This window comes from Pristis pectinata, chromosome 12 (assembly GCF_009764475.1).
Source record: "Pristis pectinata isolate sPriPec2 chromosome 12, sPriPec2.1.pri, whole genome shotgun sequence".
Lineage (NCBI taxonomy): Eukaryota > Metazoa > Chordata > Chondrichthyes > Rhinopristiformes > Pristidae > Pristis > Pristis pectinata.
The window spans coordinates 33,298,299-33,314,751 of NC_067416.1; the positions used below are offsets into that span (position 1 = coordinate 33,298,299).

General features: G+C 41.7%; 2 protein-coding genes across 2 annotated transcripts in view; one reads left to right on the top strand and one right to left on the bottom strand.

The window, feature by feature from the left end:
• The window catches only part of LOC127576756 (interferon-induced protein with tetratricopeptide repeats 5-like), a 41,513-nt gene extending 39,023 nt beyond the window's left edge, over positions 1 to 2,490 (bottom strand). Inside the window, exon 1 of the transcript XR_007957284.1 lies at positions 2,468 to 2,490. The gene's annotated coding sequence lies outside the window, so the exon portion shown is untranslated. The remainder of the gene's footprint in view (positions 1 to 2,467) is intronic.
• A 591-nt stretch (positions 2,491 to 3,081) lies between these two features.
• Positions 3,082 to 4,317, top strand: ch25h (cholesterol 25-hydroxylase). Its single transcript, XM_052027508.1, is given in 2 exon segments — positions 3,082 to 3,577; positions 3,579 to 4,317. Coding segments are annotated over 2 exon segments (825 nt in total). The 5' UTR covers positions 3,082 to 3,125; the 3' UTR covers positions 3,952 to 4,317.
• The last annotated feature ends 12,136 nt before the right edge of the window (positions 4,318 to 16,453 follow it).

A 16,453-nucleotide genomic window follows, 5' to 3' on the forward strand; every position in this document is an offset into this window, starting at 1 on the left:
GCACTTATTGCCACATAAACAGAAAATCTACAACTGTTGGTATTCACCCACTACATTGTTCTAACATCGATCATTGCATTGATGCATTGATGTTATTTGACCATTTTCAGCTTTTAAGTGTGTGCAAATTAAACCTTATGAAACCTTTTATTATAAAAGCAGCATTCATTTTAACTGAAAAAAAACTGTCAACATTTCCCAAGACATTAGACTCCAATCTTCTCTTCACACATTTTAGTTAAAATATTTGAAAAGAAAGTCTCTGCCCAGATATTTCATCTTTTGATATTTTGTTTAGCACCCCCTTCCCTCAAAAATACTAGGAAGTTGAAAATACATAATCTGTTCATGTAATGTACTTACTTTACCTCCAAGCTGTGTTTTTTCTGCTCTTGTAAAACTTATGAATAGCTTCAGATTCTCAGTACCAGGCAGCTTTATGTAATCCAGGTCATTTATAGCATGTTCACTGTCATTTTAACAGATCCTTTCCCATTACTACTGAATAAAACAGCATAATTGCTATTCATTTTATTTACAATGACATAAATCCAAAGCAATCACATGAATAATGGTAAACCACAGTCACTGAAAGCCATGTCACTCACTTAAGTGTTGCAGCTGGAATTTTTCAACTAGGATCTACCCCAGAATGTGAAGAATTTTGCCTTCAATGAAATTGAACTTTCATCAATAGGAACAAAAAAGATCTATAATTATTTTATATTAATGAGTTGCCATGTGAACACCACAAACTTCCCACAATTAAAAAACCCATTCCACATGTATCTTGCTGTAATTAGTCCAGGGGAACAGATGCACACATGTGATTTTGAAAAAAGAGTAGGAATATAGATGCTAGCTATTCTGGGCATTTTTTAAAATTCATTCTTGGGATAAGGGGATTTGTCATCCCAAGTTAACAGAGTACCAGTGAATATACAACACTGAAAAAAATGTTCACTTTAGTAAGCAATACACCACACTAATTACATCCGAGATGCTTCCAAGCACTTTTCATGGGCTGGAATTGCTTCCTCCAGCTTCCCTCTGTAACAGCTTCCCTCTATGAAAAGGGTTTTGGCATGAAAATTTACATGAATGGTCATCATATCCAATTACTTTCCCTAGACGTAGAGAAAGTAATTGGAAATGATGACCATTCATGTAAATTCTCATGCCAAAACCCTTTTCAAACAGATCTGCTGTTTCATCATCCCAATTCAATTATAAAGTCATACAGTACAGAAACAGACCCTTTGGCCCACTGCCTGGGTCAACCATAAAGACCCATTTGCATTAATCCTATACTAATTCAATGTTATTCTCTCCACATTCCCATCACCATCCCCCCACACTTCTTTGGGATGTGGGATGTAACTAAAACTGGAGAAAACACAGGCTGTCACAGGGGAAGCTTGCAATGTGAATGATTTGTTTCTGTGCACCAGAGGTCAGGATTGGACTGAATAATTGGAGCTGAGAGGCAGCAGCTCTACTCGCTTAGCCACTTTGCCATTCACAAGAGAGTGATGCAATGCTACTGATATTGGACCGCTGCTCAGGAATAATTTCTTCTCCTATGTTGTCCAGTTCCAAGACGAAACACCTGAAGATATTTTTGTATTAAGAACTTCTTGGTTATTGATCTACAGCCATCTCTCCAGCAGTTTATGTTCCATTAACTACATCAATATCACTGTATTTGATAACATATATGCTCAAACAAATTTTTCTTTCCAGCAGAGCATGCTAGCCACAAAATTACAGTCCAGGACAGTTACAGACAACACTGTAAACCAACCAGTTATATCCCTGAACACTTCCTTGTTATTCCTGTTTTGCATTATTATTTATTGTTGTAACTTACAGTAATGTTTATGTCTTGCACTGTACTGTTGCTGCTAGACAGCAAATTTCATGACATATGTCAGTGATAATAAATCTGATTCTGATGCTCTACCAGGAAGGCCTTTGCATCTGTAAAGTTTTTGGTTGCTTTCTTGACTAAATGAAGCAAACTTGCCTTACATTGTGCTTCCATATATAATTCAAAGTCTCAAGTAGCTGTCTATCTCCAACTTAACCATACAACGACCATAAGCAATGATCCCACTGACAATTCTGCTACACTGACTAGAATATCTTGCACGTTTTCTGTAACATTTCTATCACGTATTTCCAGAGCATGTGATGACTACCGTTAAATATTCCGCTATCTTTCAAACTACATTATAATCACCAAACTAAACGGATAATTGAATTCAGTAATCAGGCTCCTCACTGCCACCACGTGCCGTTTCCTCTTAATTATCAGTCGCCAATATTTGTGACGAAAGAGGTCTACTTTTATTTAAACTAAACTATACCAAACTGAGGAGACAAGTGTTTTAGGTTTTGACTGATGCTTTTACAGAGAACCCAAGAACACTAAAATACAATGCAAATAAATTGAACTACCACTAACCTCTGCAACTGTATCTATTTTGCGAGACCGTGCACTTCTTCACTGCGTTCTAAGTTTTGCTTTCGGAACGTAGTTTTTGTTTTGGAATAGCACATCCCACAATATTATTCAGAAAGCACGGTTCTGATAAGCGATAAGCCCAGACCCGTCAAACACTCCCGCGCAAACATAAAGCGGGCTCTACAAAACAAAAATCCTCATAAAATTAAGTAATATTCAGTTGAATACTGTGACATTCAACCGGGGTTTATAATCCAGTGCGCTAGAGAACAAATGCGGATTCGAATAGAGAGCCTGATACAAAATTACATGATGCAAAGAATAGTTACATTTACTGGGCTTGCGAGACAAGTTCTTGGCAAAATATCCCAACAACTTGTTTGAAGGGTGATTTTACCTACTCTAATCTCAAAATGACCCCTGAATTATTTTAAGGCAAAATCATTTTTAATTTTATCTATTTAAAAATTCAGAAATTATTGCCTGCAACAGTCCAATTATTTTGCCAGTCTGGAGATAAGCGATTACAGGCTCAGGAGTGCGGACCTTTCCCTCCAGAGGTTCCGCCCGTCTTGACGTGACTGCTCCGCCCCATCTGAGAATCATAAAAGGAGAGTGTTGCATCCAAGGCACCAGAAGGTACACGTGTCTCGCCACAATGAGCAGCGGTGTGTTGCTGACGGCTGTACACAACAACTGTTCTCTGGCTCCGGCCGCTCTCTGTTTACAGCCCCTTTGGGATCGGGTGCGCAGCTTGGAGAGCTGGATCAAGTCGCCCTTCTTCCCGGTGAGCTTTTCCTTGGGGGTCTACCTCGCTTTCTGCCTGCCTTTCGTCTTCCTGGATTTCCTGGCTCCAAGACTCGACTTCCTGAAGAAGTACAAGATCCAGGCTCAGAACAATCCGAGTGCCAGGATGATGGCGAGCTGCCTGGCACAGACCCTGTACAACCACATTCTCTACATCTTCCCGCTGTCGGTGGCGCACTGGTACTGGCGCCCGATGCAGCTGCCGCTCGCTGCGCCTGAGCTGCCCAAGGCGCTGCTAGACATTGCTGCTTGCCTGCTTCTCTTCGACTTCCAGTATTTCGTGTGGCATCTCCTCCATCACAAGTGCCTGGCTCTACCGCACCTTCCACAAGGCTCACCACAAGTACACGGCCACTTTCGCCCTGGCCACCGAGCACTCGGGCGCCTGGGAGACCCTCTCCTTGGGATTCTTCGCCGCCGTTAACCCGGCCATCCTGAGCTGCCATCCTCTCACCAGGTTACTCTTCTTCACCTTCAATATCTGGCTGTCGGTGGAGGACCACTCGGGCTACGACTTCCCCTGGTCCACGCACAGGCTGGTGCCCTTTGGACTGTATGGAGGGGCTCCTCACCACGACCTCCATCACATGAAGTTCAGAACCAACTATGCTCCTTACTTCACCCACTGGGACAGGCTCCTAGGAACTTATACCACACTACCCAAAAAGTCCCAGTGATTTGTTTGGAACTTACTTTGCAGAAAAGATTTTGAGAGACTGATTTATTTATTATAGACACTGAAAAGTATTGAGATCCATCGATGCAGGGTGGTGATTCACCACCAAAAGAACTGTTCAGGAGAATAAAGTTCTTGCTGTTTAGAAAAAACTCTTAAAATGTGTAGTTTTAAAAAAAAAGTACAAAGCACTTTCATAATTTTTGTTATTGAAGTTTTTGCTTAATGTTTTTACAGTTAATGTTCACTGCAGGTCAGTGATTAATATGAAATGAATTTAACATAAAGATATAGTTGTTTTTATATTGCAAAGCACTTTTATGATTATTTTTGTTGCTTGATGTTTTTTACAGTTCATAAAGTTACAAAATAATATATGCATGCATTTAATATATAAATAAAATTTCTATATAATTTACATTTATTGGCATTGGTGTGATGTTTGAAAAGTGAAAATATCTTGCGTGTTAAGATCTTGCACGTGGGTGGCAGGTTTAGCTTTACATTGTTGGGGGGAGCTTAAATTCCAGTGTAGACATCACTTCAAATGATAATTTTAATGTAAACAGTTGCCTAAAGTCCATATCCACAAGCTCTCCACTTGAACACGGTTTGAGAAGTTGCCAGTGACAGCATCCTACACACCTTGTACATAAGGCCCAGGATTTGCTAAGCTGCAGAAATCCTGGTTTGGTATTAGCTGAGAACTAAATAGAATTTGTAACACAAACTCTGCAAACTAAACATAAATTGAAAGAAGAGCTGCTTTTACATGGTGTTTTGGGGAGAACATTCTTAACTGTTTATGCTTTTCATGTGCATTTGTGTGGCATAAGAACAGGACAGTGACTTCATGCAGAGCAAGGTCTCACAAACCATGATGATGATTTGATAATCTGGTTTTATGATGTTGATTTACTTCACATAGGACAACTTATCTGCTTTTGGATAATGAGATTTTTTTTACATCTACATGAGAGAGCAGACAAGATATCTATTTAACTTCTCACCCCAAAGACAGCACGCCCACAGCAAGCACTCTCTTGGCACCGCTCTGGAGTGTCTGCCCAGATTTTTGTGTTCAATCTCCGGAGTCTGATTTGGACACAAAATCTAGTGAGAAAGGCAAGAAAGCAACCAGCTGAGTCATGGCTAACACAGACTCAGACCATTATGACCCACCACATATACACAGACTCCAGATCCAGGGCAATGCAGTTGATTTGTAACTGTTCTTTAAAAAGGCATGAAAAGCTATTTGGGTCAATGACAATTGAGGATAGACTATAAATATATGTACAAAAAGATGAAGGTTATTCGCAAGGTGATCAGTTATTGATTTTATGTTTTTGGTCTTGGTTGGGTGTGTCAGTGCAGCTTGGATCGCTGATTTGGTTGGCCCTGTATTGATGAATTTTGCTGAAGTGGACACAGGAATGATTGGCAATGGAGAGTGAGTGAGTACAATGGGAAATATGAGCAATGGAACACTACGGACCACCTCTTGTATACCATGAACTTGTCTCTGATTGTATCTCTGTTTTTTTGCACTGTCATGTTTTTGCACAGTCTTTTTCTCCTCTCTCTTTTCACTGTCTTATTTAATCTATGTATAGTTTATATTCTATGTGTTATCTGTACCTACGTGTCTGTGATGCTGCTGCATGCAAGTTTTTCATTGTACCTGTACCTCACTGTACTTGTGTACATGACAATAAACTTGATTGTGCTGGAGACAGTGCAGAGGAGAGTCACCAGGATGTTGCCTGGGTTGGCAGAGTTTAGTTATAGCGTGAGATTGGAGAAGGTGGGCTTGTTTTCCTGGAGCAAAGGAGGTTGAAGGATGACCTGATTATGAGAGGCATAGATAGGCGAGAAAGTCAATATCTTCTTCCCGTGGTAGGGGTATCAAAAACAAGAGGGCATAGGTTTAAGGTGAGAGGAAGGAGTTTTAAAGGGGAGCTGAGGGGTAAGTTTCTTTACACAGAGTTTTCTTTTGGATATTTGGAATTCACTGCCAAAGGAGGTGGTGGAATCACATACGATTACTATGCTTAAGAGGCACTTAGATTGACACTTAAATAGGCAAAGCATAGAAGGGTATGGTCCTAATATGGGCAAATGGGATTAGTGTAGTTGGGCAAAAAGTTCGGCATGGACATAATGAGTTGGAGGTCCAGTGTCTGTGCTGTATGACTCTAATAATTACTTGATTTATGAATGTTTGATGTATTAGTTTTTGCTATAATGCTATTAATTCTTTGGTGTACATATCTTCAACTTACCAAATTATTTTTCGCTATGACAAACATTGTGCCACTCTAAGCATGGAGGAATATTCTTCCCGGCCTTATCAATTAATGACATTTTGCTTAAAAAAACAATTTCCAGGAGTCCATCCCTTTCGTAGTTCGAGGATTACCTGTACTGAGTCTCCCAAGTGTGTTTAACACATGCCATTAGCAAGATTGTTGAGGCCAAATTTGGTGGGCTGGTTTTATTAGCTTTGAATGAGTGTGTTTTCAGAAACTGTCCACTGTGTATCCTTCAGATGTGCCCTCTGCGTAATCTATTGAACTGTGTTTAAAATGTCCAATTGCTGTCCAATCCTTGAAGTTGAAAGTAAATCAACACCTGTAGCTCCAGAAAATGCTGAATAACAGTCTTATTTCGTAACACTAACGTTATATAACATTCTACATTATCTACTTTTCTGAAGTCAATAATGAATCACTCTTGTCGTTGTCATAATTGTTTTATTGATAAACAAATCATTAATTTACAACCAAGAAAGTGCTAAAATTAGCAATTAGAAGACTAGAAGTTCCTGATTTTGAGAGTGCAACCTGGGGAATAATTGTTAACTAGAACCTATAAACATCCGAGAGACAACAATGAAATACTTTTGAAATGTACTCACAATTATAATGGAGGAAGTGTAATGGCTAATTTCCACACACTAAGTGACACAAGAAGCAACATGAGAAAGACAGGACTATTTGATGTTATTGAGCAACAAACAATCTGCTAGAGGAACTCAGCAGGTCATGCAGCATCTGTGGGGAAAGAGGAATTGTCGATGTTTTCCCTCAAAACCATGATACAGGGTTTTCAACCCAAAACATCAACAATCCCTCTCCCCTCACAGATGCTGCTGAAGCCATTGAGTTCCTCCAGCAGATTGTTAGTTGCTCCAGGTTCCTGCATCTGCAGTCTCCTGTGTCTCCTCTCGATGTAAACTAAGAGTTAAACATTGACCAAGGCACCAAGGACAACTTCTCCATAGCACTGTGATCTTTCATATTTCATAAGAGAGAAGAGCCTTGGTTTACTATCTCATCTGAAAGGTAGCATGTTTGACTGTGAATCAATCCCTCTGTATTCACCTGCACAACAGACATGATAATAGATCTGAGTCCTCGAAATTGCACTTGAACTTCAATAGAATGCTCTTGAAGTGTACTCATTATTGTCTTGAGGAAAACCAGAACATACTAACTTAGAGACGAGACCGGTACCATTTGATCTGTAGCTAACTCAAGGCCTGCATCATCTCATTCGTTGGCCTTCTCATTCTTCTGTTCCTATTTTTAAACCAGTTCTGATGTTGATTCCACCCCTAATATAAAATGTTATATTAGTGTGGTTTTGCATTTCTTTTGAGATCCCTTCATGACATTACACTGAGTGGAACACAAGCTTGCTTCAGCCCCTTCTATTGAGATATGGATCTTTAATCTTAAAACTGTTGTCACTCAAGTAGCAGCCAAAGCATCCAATATGTGGGATAGAACAATTCTTTAAATAGTTATCTCTAACAGCAAGGAACAGCTGAGTCACCTACTCCTATCAGCTTATTCCATTTCATGTGAATACGGTACTAATGTTATAAAGGGACTGATACATAGCACAACAGTGAGCACTAAAGAGTGGGCACATCTTTCTGGTAGATGTGCTGAAGATACAGAATGTCAGAAAATGAAACCAATATGAATCAAAGACCTATTAATAGACCGCTAAAATTTTACCTAAACTTTAACAATGTTCTACAATGATCCACAATACTTTCAAACAGCTTTGAAGATGAGAACCCTTCAGTTTGAAATGGAAAGACAGTCTCTGACATTTCCCAAATCTGCCTTGACATTTTATGTGGGTGTCTTAAGCCTCAGAGCTGTGTTAACGGAGTTCATCTCCTGCCTGACTCATGGATGTCAGTATGTGTGAAAGACAAAAGGGAAAATATCTTGTAAGTTACAGTTTCTAGTCCCACCCTGGAAACAAACAAATATGTTTGCTGACACTACTGCTGAGCTGAATAAGTGCTGCAGTCTCAGAAGTGAGTTTTCTAGATGAGATGACAACTCTTTTGTCCCTTCTGCGGCTGGTAAAATTCCCATGATGCTATTTTAAAGACCAGAAATATTTCCCCTGTCAAATATCTATCCTTCAACCAACTACTAGAACAGATAATGTGGTAATAAGAGCAAAGAAACAGAAGCAGGAGTAGCCCTGCCATTTACTAAGATAATGCTGTTTTTTTAACTTACCTTTTCTGTATTAGTCCCATGATCCTTGCTTCCCTTAATATCCAAAATCTATTAACCTCTTGGTTTGAATACACACAGCAATTGAGCTTCCTTGGGTGGAGAATTCCAAAGGTTCACTATCCTTTACACTTGTACTGAGATTGCAATAAAGGTGCCACAGTAGTGCAGCTAGTAGAGCCTCTGCTTCATGTCGCTAGACACCAAGGTTTAATCCTGAGCTCAGGTGTTTTAAATTTAAAAAAAAGTTTTAATTTTATTTACAGCGTGGTAACAGGCCCTTCCTGCCCAACGAGTCCGCCCCACCCATTTTTTAAACCCATATTAACCTACCTGTACATCTTTGGTGCTGTCTGTGTAAAGTTCGCACATTCTCCCTGCAAACATATGGGTCTGGTTTCCTCCCACACCCAAAGACATGCAGGTTAATAGGTTAATCGGCCCCTGTAAGTTGCCCCTGGTTTATAGGTGAGTGGTAGAATCGGGAGGGAGTTGAGGTGAATGTTGAGAGAATAAAAATTAGGATCTCTGTAGGATTACTGTAAATGGATGGTTGATATTCAATGTGACTCATTGGACTGAAGGACCTGTTTCCACTCTATAACACTACAGGCCAGCGTACAGTTTGTCTTCCCAGCTGATTGTTGTTACTTCCATGTTAACTTTCAGTGACTTATGTACAAGGGCACAAAACAGCACCTGACAAACCTACTGCCTCTATCACCGAAAAGATTTACCACCTAAAGATTATCCTCCAAGTCACACGCCAACCTGACTTGGAAATATGTCACTGTTCCTTCATTGCAGATTCCAAATTCTTGTACCTGTACTCCAACAGCTCTGTGTAAGTACCTCCACCAGCAGGACAGCAGCAGTTCAAGGAGATGGCTCATCACTACCTCCTCAAGGGCAATTAGGGATGGGGAATAAAGACTGTCCTTGCCAACAATGCCTGGATCCTGAAAAATGAATAAACTGGTGAATTGGTAAATTGTTTTATTATTGTCACATGTACCAAGGTACAGTGAAAAACTTTGTTTTGCATGTCATTCACACAGATCACTTCATCACATCAGTACATCGAGGCAGTACAAGGGAAAAGCAATAAAAGGATGCAGAATGTAGTGTTCCAGTTACAGAGAATGCACAGTGCAGGTAGACAATAAGGTGCAAGGCCATGATGAGGTAGATTGTGAGGCCAAGAGTCATCTCTTGAATAAAAAAGAAAGTTCCCTCTGAACACTCACCAGTTTCAGTCTCTCACTATGTAAAAGTACCCAGCTTTTCCACTTTTCTTACTAATATAAATAACATGACATTTTCCTATTTTATTCCATCCACTGTGTCCTTGCCCATTCACTTAGACTGCCTACATCCCCAGACCTAACCCAGCTTTGTATCGTCAACAACAAAATAATTTTCCCATCGCTGGGCCTTGCTGTGTGAAAATTTGAGGATGCATTTTTACATTAATGACCAGAATTGCGTTATTGTGAGTAAAATCCTTTGGGACATCCTGAGGCTGGGAAAAGTATGTTGCAATTGCAAGTGACAAACAAAAATAAAACTATAGATGCTAGAAACCTGAAATAAAACCAGAAAATGCTGGAGAAACTCAGCAGGTCAGACAACACCAGTAGAGAGAGAAACGGAGTTAATGTTTCAGGTTATTGACTCTTCACTTGAACACTGTACAAACTCAAATGCCATTGCAAAGTTTGTTTTGAATTGCTTGGTCATAGAGAATATTAAACAACAAAACATTAAATGCAGGTCAGCAGGTCAGGCAGCATCAACAGAAGGAGAAACAGGTCATCTGTTTCAAATCGAGGATTCTTCGTCAGAACCGGGAAAGTGGGAAATCCAGTTAGTTTTAAATTGTTGAGAGGGTGGCAAGGGATGGATAGACAAAGGAAATATCACTGATAGGCTGACGCCAGGGTTACTATTGTAATAAGCTGTAAGTTATTTGGTTGGTAAGTTAATGAGGGTTGTGAGAGAGTACTCTAAGAAATAACCTTAAAAGCTTTGAAATGAGGGGAGTTAGAGAGAGAGAATGCAAACAAAGGAATGTAAAAGCTGTAAAATACAGAGCTCTTTTGACAGGGTGGGAGAAATGTGTAGCTCTCAAGGAGTCTGCTTGTTTACTGGCCAATTAATGACAAAGATGTGGTCTAATTACTCATCATGTGTTGACTGGCATGAGGTTTATGCGGTGAGTTGAAAATCACACAGAACATGCTAGGAAAGAAATATGCTCATTGATGCTTGCAAGTCTGTTAAAAACTCTGGACACTAGTCAGGAGTTTTAATGACTGTTGTGGATTTACAATACTTAGTTCTATAGTTGGTCAAAATATCCAGTGGTATGATTGGCTATGTCAAATGTAACCCTTACAATCTATAAAGAGGACAATTGCATAAATAAACACTACATGCGTGAGGAGAGCAGGTTACCGGCTCTCAGTGGAAGCCCACTGAGGAGAAATAATTTGGAAACTGACATGACCATGAGACATTTTCATGTTTATTGGCCAAACATACAGACAATAGGGCTATGTGACTTGGCCTGCATCAAACTAGATATCAGATATCTCCAGCTAAAATATTTTGCACCATTGTGGCAGAGTTTAAGGAAGGTTCCAGATAGTCTATTTTGCCACTTAGTACATCAAATGTGGTCATAGCATATTTGTTTTGTCAATCAATATTTGGAGTGTTTATGTACCCAGAGAGTCAGCCTCACAATACTGTGATAAAATAGATACATTTTGAGTGACTGGGGTTTTGTGCTCAGAAGCTTTTAGACCATCTGTGTGAATTACTTTGTCCCAAAAAAGGTAATTGAATATTCAGAGTTAGGCTTGTTGATTAAAATGTGCTCCTATTATAAATATATTATACTATGGAATCATTTGCCTACACCAAAGATATTGTAGCAAACTATGCAATCGCAACTACTGTAATTGTATCTAATCACGTGCTATTTTCTTTGTGCTTAAAGACTATAAAAACTTTATTTCCCCAGGAGAGTGTTCCACTAGGCCCTTTGTGAGTGCAAAACATGCTGGAAGATCTCAGCAGGCCAGGCAGCATCTGTGGAGAAAAGCAGGCGGTCAACATTTCGGGTCAGGACCCTTCTTCAGGACTGAAGATAGGAAAAGGGGAAGCCCAATATATAGGAGGGGAAAGCAGAGCAGTGATAGGTGGACAAAAGAAGGGAGGCGGGGTGGGCACAGGGTGGTGATAGGTAGATGCAGGTAAGAGATAGTGATAGGCAGATGCGGGGGAGGAAGGGAATGCAGATCCACCAGGGGATGGGTCAAAGGTAAGGAGAGAGAGAAAAGAAATTAGGCTAGGAAAGGGAAGAAGCATGGTGGGGGGTGCAGGGTTTGTGGGGAAGTTGGGGGGGATTATCTAAAGTGGGAGAATTCAATATTCATGCCATTAGGCTGCAAGGTTCCAAGATGGAAAATGAGGTGCTGTTCCTCCAGTTGGCACTTGGAATTCTCCTGGCAGTGGAGGAGGCCGAGGACTGTCGTATCGGTGATGGTGTGGGAGGGGGAATTGAAGTGACTGGCAACGGGAAGATGCAGGTCACGGTTACGGACAGAGTGTAGGTGTTCCACGTAATGGTCACCTAGTCTGCGTTTGGTCTCACTGAATGGAGTAGATGATATTAAGGGAGGTGCAGGTGGATCTCTTCTCACCTGAAAGGACTGTTTGGGTCCCTGTATGGAGGTGGTGTATGGGCAGGTGTTGTACCTATGGCGGGGACAATGGAAAGTTCCCAGGGTGGGGGGGGGAGGAGTGAACGAGGGAGTCACGGAGAGAGCGGTCCCTGCAAAAGGCAGAAAGGGGTGGGGAGGGGAAGATAAGCTTGGTGGTGGGGTCCCATTGGAGATGGCGGAAGTGGCAGAGGATGATATGTTGGATATGTAGGCTGGTGGGATGAAATATAAGGACATTTCACTGCTCTGCTTTTCTCCCCTATATGTTGGGCTTCCCCTTTTCCTATCTTCAGTCCTGAAGAAGAGTCCTGACCCGAAACGTTGACCGCCTGCTTATCTCCACGGATGCTGCCTGGCCTGCTGAGTTCCTCCAGCATCATTGTGTTTTTCATCTAGATTCCAGCACCTGTAGTCCTTTGTTTCTCCTTTGTGAGTGTATCTCATCTGAAAAACGCCCTTCCCCAGAACTGTAACCATTCCTCAGTTGAAATTTTGAGCTGTGAACAGATCAAGGCTATCTAAGATGGAGACACAGGGCTGCCATCCCCATTGCCCTATGCAGTTGCATATTAGGTGATAGCACACAGAATAGATTTCCATCATCAATATGAATATTGGCTGAAAATTGAAAAAGCTTGGAAAGTCTTGTTGCCAGGTACTCTGGATATCAGCAGAACTTGATGCTGGAATGCAAACTAACACAGCAAGCCTGCAGCCAAAGCCCATGAAGAAAGGGGTAGTTAGGTAGTTCAGAGCTCTCAACAAGGTGCAACCACTGCGACATCAGAGATGTCTCCAATATCAGAGAGGTCGTCCAAGTCCATGAGCTCAAGAGACATGTTGTATGAATTCGAGGCAACAACAGCATGCATGCTGACTGAATGATACCTGCACTTGATGTCAATTGTCGGAATCCATAAGTATCACGGAGGTTGGCTTCCAGTCAGTCAAAGAAGAAGAAGTCAACCAGGAGCCAGGGCGAGGTGTTGCAAGGCGTTGAGAGCCAGAATATACAGAAGATCCAGTGCCATTGAGAAGGTCAAAAGATCTGAATTCTGTACTTGTAATACAGAAGTTTTTGTATAGCTCTGTAATCGGGTTAGACATACAGCACTATGATTGGCTATAATGTCATTGTGTGATGTACAATATGCCTATATAAACTGTCTCTGCAAACTCCTGCAAATCCTCCAAAGGATAAGTGAACCAGTGTCAGTTACCTCAGTATGCTCAACACTGAGGCCTTGGTTATACCCAATCAGTCCATTTGGGTCATTTGTATCCCCGACACTAGTAGTCCCAAAACAGACACTATTCCATGCCCCATTACAGGACAAGATGATCAGGAGGATAGAGGAAGAGTTTCAAAGTTGTGTTCATCATTTCCTTGTAAAACTGCAATATTGCCCAATGACTCCTGGCAGCCTCTGGCCCATGACAACTGAAACTGGAGAAGGAATGATGTAAACGGCTGAAATAGCACACCAGCTATAAACAACCGACTCACTGGCTCTGTCAGGTGCCTCCTGTCCCTTCTGTGGAAGAGAGTGTGGTTCCCATATTGGTCTCATTTGTCATCCAAAAATCCATAGAGTCAGAAAGGATGTATCCCATGGGCCTGTCTAAGAAGGAGGAGAAGAGCATGTAAGCAATGGTTACCTTTTAGAATGGGTCCCATCTTCCATGCCCCCATCTGGAATGTACAAATCTTGTATGTTCCTTCATAAAACATGGAGACACAAGAGACTGCAGATGCTGGAATCTGGAGCAAAACAACAAACTGCTGGAGGAGCTCAGCAGGTTGAGCAGCATCTGTGGGGGAAAGGAGTTGTCTCCAGAAGTTTTTAGTTCCTTAACAAATTATATCTGCTTACTTAAGTAACTCTCATGGTCTGGGTATATGCTAGAGATGAGCAGAAGCCAAGTAAAAGAACACCCAGTACATTCAACAACTATGTGACAACTCTTTCTAATAAAGTTAAAAAGACTCTTCAGAGAGTTTCTAATATTCCAAGAAAGCATAGAGAACTGTCTGAGTAGCCTTGGTACTGTGCCAAGGTTATATTGACCCAGGTGGTGTGATATGACTTAATTAGTAGGGCATTACACAGTTACAAGGTCATGTCGACTCCAAATAATCTTCAGTATTAATGCACATTCTTCTTCCACTGTCAAGCCCTTGTACCACTTTCTCATGAATGTGTAGGAATGCCAGCTTTGCACTGATTGAAGAATAAAGAGCTTGTACCTCAAGATCAAATGGGGCTTCATTAGATAAGGTATCAGAACATGTCTTACTGTAAATCACAGGCATTGCCCTCCAAATACAGACACTCCCTTGGTGAGAAGAGTGGACAATTTGTAGAACAGGCACAGTTGACAGATAGTTTGTTCATTTCATGGTACTTCCACTGCTAACTGCTAAATAGCAAATACCTCTCATTCAGGCTCTGTGCTAATTCTCTGACCTGTAATTTAAAGGAATGAGGCTCTATAATGGAAGAAAAGTCTCACATTAACAGGCTGTGAATATTTTGAATATTCTGAATATCCACACATGTTAAGTTACAGATGAATCACACATTATGTGCAAATGTGAAGTGGCTATGGCTTTGCATCAACATAAAACTGGAGCAAGTGATGGCTGAGTTCTCACCGGGAGTGAATTATCAGGAAAGTAGTATCATTCCTCGGGACTGATACTAACTGCAGTTTAACTGCACCAGGATATGAAGTGAACTTTAAATAATTTAAAAAAGTTCTCTTTCCTAAATCTTTCAAGTCAACAAACTCTGCACCAATATCAAATTTTAAATGGCACCTATCCCAAAAACTTCCCAGAAACAAGCACCACACAGTCAGATTTCCTGTCCACTTTTCCGAGTACAAAGTAGACATAACAAAGAATAGATTGTGATAATTATTTCATTGTTCATCATGGGGAAATTTTTGAAACTTAGTCTAATGTGTAACTGCAGTTCAGTAGATTAGACTGTTGTAAGGAATTACCAAATACTCCCATTTACAACTACTACAGCTGAACTCTGTGGCCACAGAGACTGCAGTAAGGCCACACTGTTTCAAGTCATTTAAAAGAACTAACAATCTTCAGAACTGGCAGACTCAGGACTTCAGACCACCCAGGGAGTGAGTGCAGCAGCTGAAAGCTCAGGGAACTTCTCCGTTGTTTCAGGAAATGTGGCTGCAGGGGAGGGCTGCAGGTAAAACTGAAACACAGGGGCCTAAGGTGCCCTCCCCCCTCCCCCCAGTCATCCTCCTGGCTAATGTACACTCTCTGGAAAATAAAATTGAAGACCTCAGAGCAAGACTACAGTCCCAGAGGGACACAAAGGACTGTTGTGTACTCTGCTTCACAGAGACGTGGCTCCCCCCAGCACTCCGGACACAGCACTCCACTGCAAGGGCTTCACCATCCACCGCACGGACTGGACAGTGGCATCAGGTAAAGGCAGAGGCGGCAGTATTTGCTTCGTGATTAACTCATCATGGAGCACAGATGCGGTGGTTCTGTCTCAGTCCTGCTCCCCCAACATGGAACATCTAGCGGTCAAGTGTGTCTGTTTTATCTGCCGAGGGAGTTTTCCGCTGTCATCCTGGTAACAGCAAATGTCAAGCTGGTACTGGAGGAGCTGAGCACTGTGATCAACAGTCACGAGACAGCGCACCCTGATGCCTTCCCGATCATCACGGGGGACCTCAACCAGGCCAGCTTGAAGAAGTCTCTGACAAACTACAACCAACAGGTCACCTGCGGAACTAGAGGAGCCAACCCACTTGGTTACTGTTACGCCACCATTAAGAATGCTTATCGTGCCATCCCGCACCCGCACTTTGGCAAGTCCCATCACCTGGCTGAACTTCTACTCCTGGTGTATAGGCAGAGACTGAGGACCACAGCACCAGTGGTGAGGACCGCAAAGGTATGTATGGTCAAGGGAGGTGGAGGAGCGTTTACAGGACTGCTTTGAATCGGTGGACTGGACCATATTCAGGGACTTCTCATCAGATCTGAATGAATATGCCACGGTCGTCACCAACTTCATCAAGACCTGTGTGGATGAGTGCATGCCTTCGAGAACATATCCAGTTTTCCCAAACCAGAAGCCCTGGATGAACCAGGAGATTCGCAGTCTGCTGAGGGCTAGATCTGTGGCATTCAAGACCGGTGACCCAGATCCCTACAAGAAGTCCAGGTATGACCTAC